Source organism: Myotis brandtii, unplaced genomic scaffold (genome assembly GCF_000412655.1).
Source record: "Myotis brandtii unplaced genomic scaffold, ASM41265v1 scaffold632, whole genome shotgun sequence".
Taxonomy (NCBI): Eukaryota; Metazoa; Chordata; class Mammalia; order Chiroptera; family Vespertilionidae; genus Myotis; species Myotis brandtii.
This window is the reverse complement of record NW_005370419.1, coordinates 521,141-522,181: the sequence shown is the minus strand read 5'-3', so window position 1 is coordinate 522,181 and position 1,041 is coordinate 521,141. Positions and strand designations below refer to the sequence as shown.

General features: G+C 66.0%; 1 protein-coding gene across 1 annotated transcript in view; it reads left to right on the top strand.

Moving 5' to 3' along the window:
* The window catches only part of ENTHD2 (ENTH domain containing 2), a 7,873-nt gene that overhangs the window by 3,781 nt on the left and 3,051 nt on the right, over positions 1–1,041 (top strand). The window contains exon 8 of the mRNA XM_005880291.1: positions 849–957. Within this exon, the coding sequence (XP_005880353.1) occupies positions 849–957 (109 nt within the window). The remainder of the gene's footprint in view (positions 1–848; positions 958–1,041) is intronic.

The following is a 1,041-nucleotide window of genomic DNA, read 5'->3' as shown; positions in this document are numbered from 1 at the left end:
AGCACACTGTCCGGCCGCGTGGTCCCATCTGCAGATGCCGTGGGGCCCCTCGGGGCAGAGGGTCCCGCAGTCTCCCTGGAGGGCGGGGAAGAAGGGGGAGCTGGTGATTGAGCTCAGAGGCCAAACCCCCTCGAGCTGTCTCATGGGGGCACGTGTCAGGAGGGGGCCAGGTGCAGACAGCCCGGCCAGGAGAGGGGGACCCTGGGCTGCCTGGGTTCTCCCCCTCCTCCCAGAGGCTGGCTCTCTGGCCTTGAACTCCTGTGGCCGCAGGGAACCCCACCTGCCTCGCTCTCGGAAACGGGTTGTGTGGATTTGGAACCTGCTTGGATCTCTGTATTTGGGCTCAGAGCCCTCCCTCTGCAGGAGGCCGCGGGCAGCCACACACCGGCCCTGCCCCGGCCAGCGCCCTGTGTGGCCCCTGTGGGCGCCCTCTGCAGTGGCTACTTCCTGCGGGCTGCAGGGCGGCCTCTCGGGGCAGCTCTGGGAACTTCCTAAATAAACCGGTCACCTCACCAAGTGCTTTTCCTTCTTGCGTGTGTGTGCTCACGCGTGTGTGTGCATGTGCGTGCGTGTGCTCACAGTGTGTGCATGTGTGTGCTCACGCGCGCGTGTGTGCATGTGCATGCGTAGGCCCGGGCCCAGAGGAGTGGGTGCGGGGACCCCCCATCTCTCCGGGCTTTTCCAGACAGGCCCCTCGCTCCCCTGCCGCTTGCTGCCCTGGACAGGCCGTGCCCTAGAACAGCTCGGGGCCTCCCCTGCCCGTGCTCAGCCGCCTTACTGCCCAGCAACTCTGCCCTGTGGGTGGCTTCCTCTCCCCCGTGGTTCAGCTCATGTGCCGCTTCCTGTAGGGAGCCCTCCTTGATTGCTCGGGTGGATCTATTTCACTTTCTCCACCTCGTGTCACAGCTCTCGGGTCTGCTTGGCTCCCAAATGGGCAGCTCCTGGAGGACAGAAACTGTTCGTCCATCGAGCCCCTCCCTGCTAGCGCCGGGATTGTGGGAGGCCGCCTGGGCTCTCACTGGCCCCCCCACCCACCCCGCA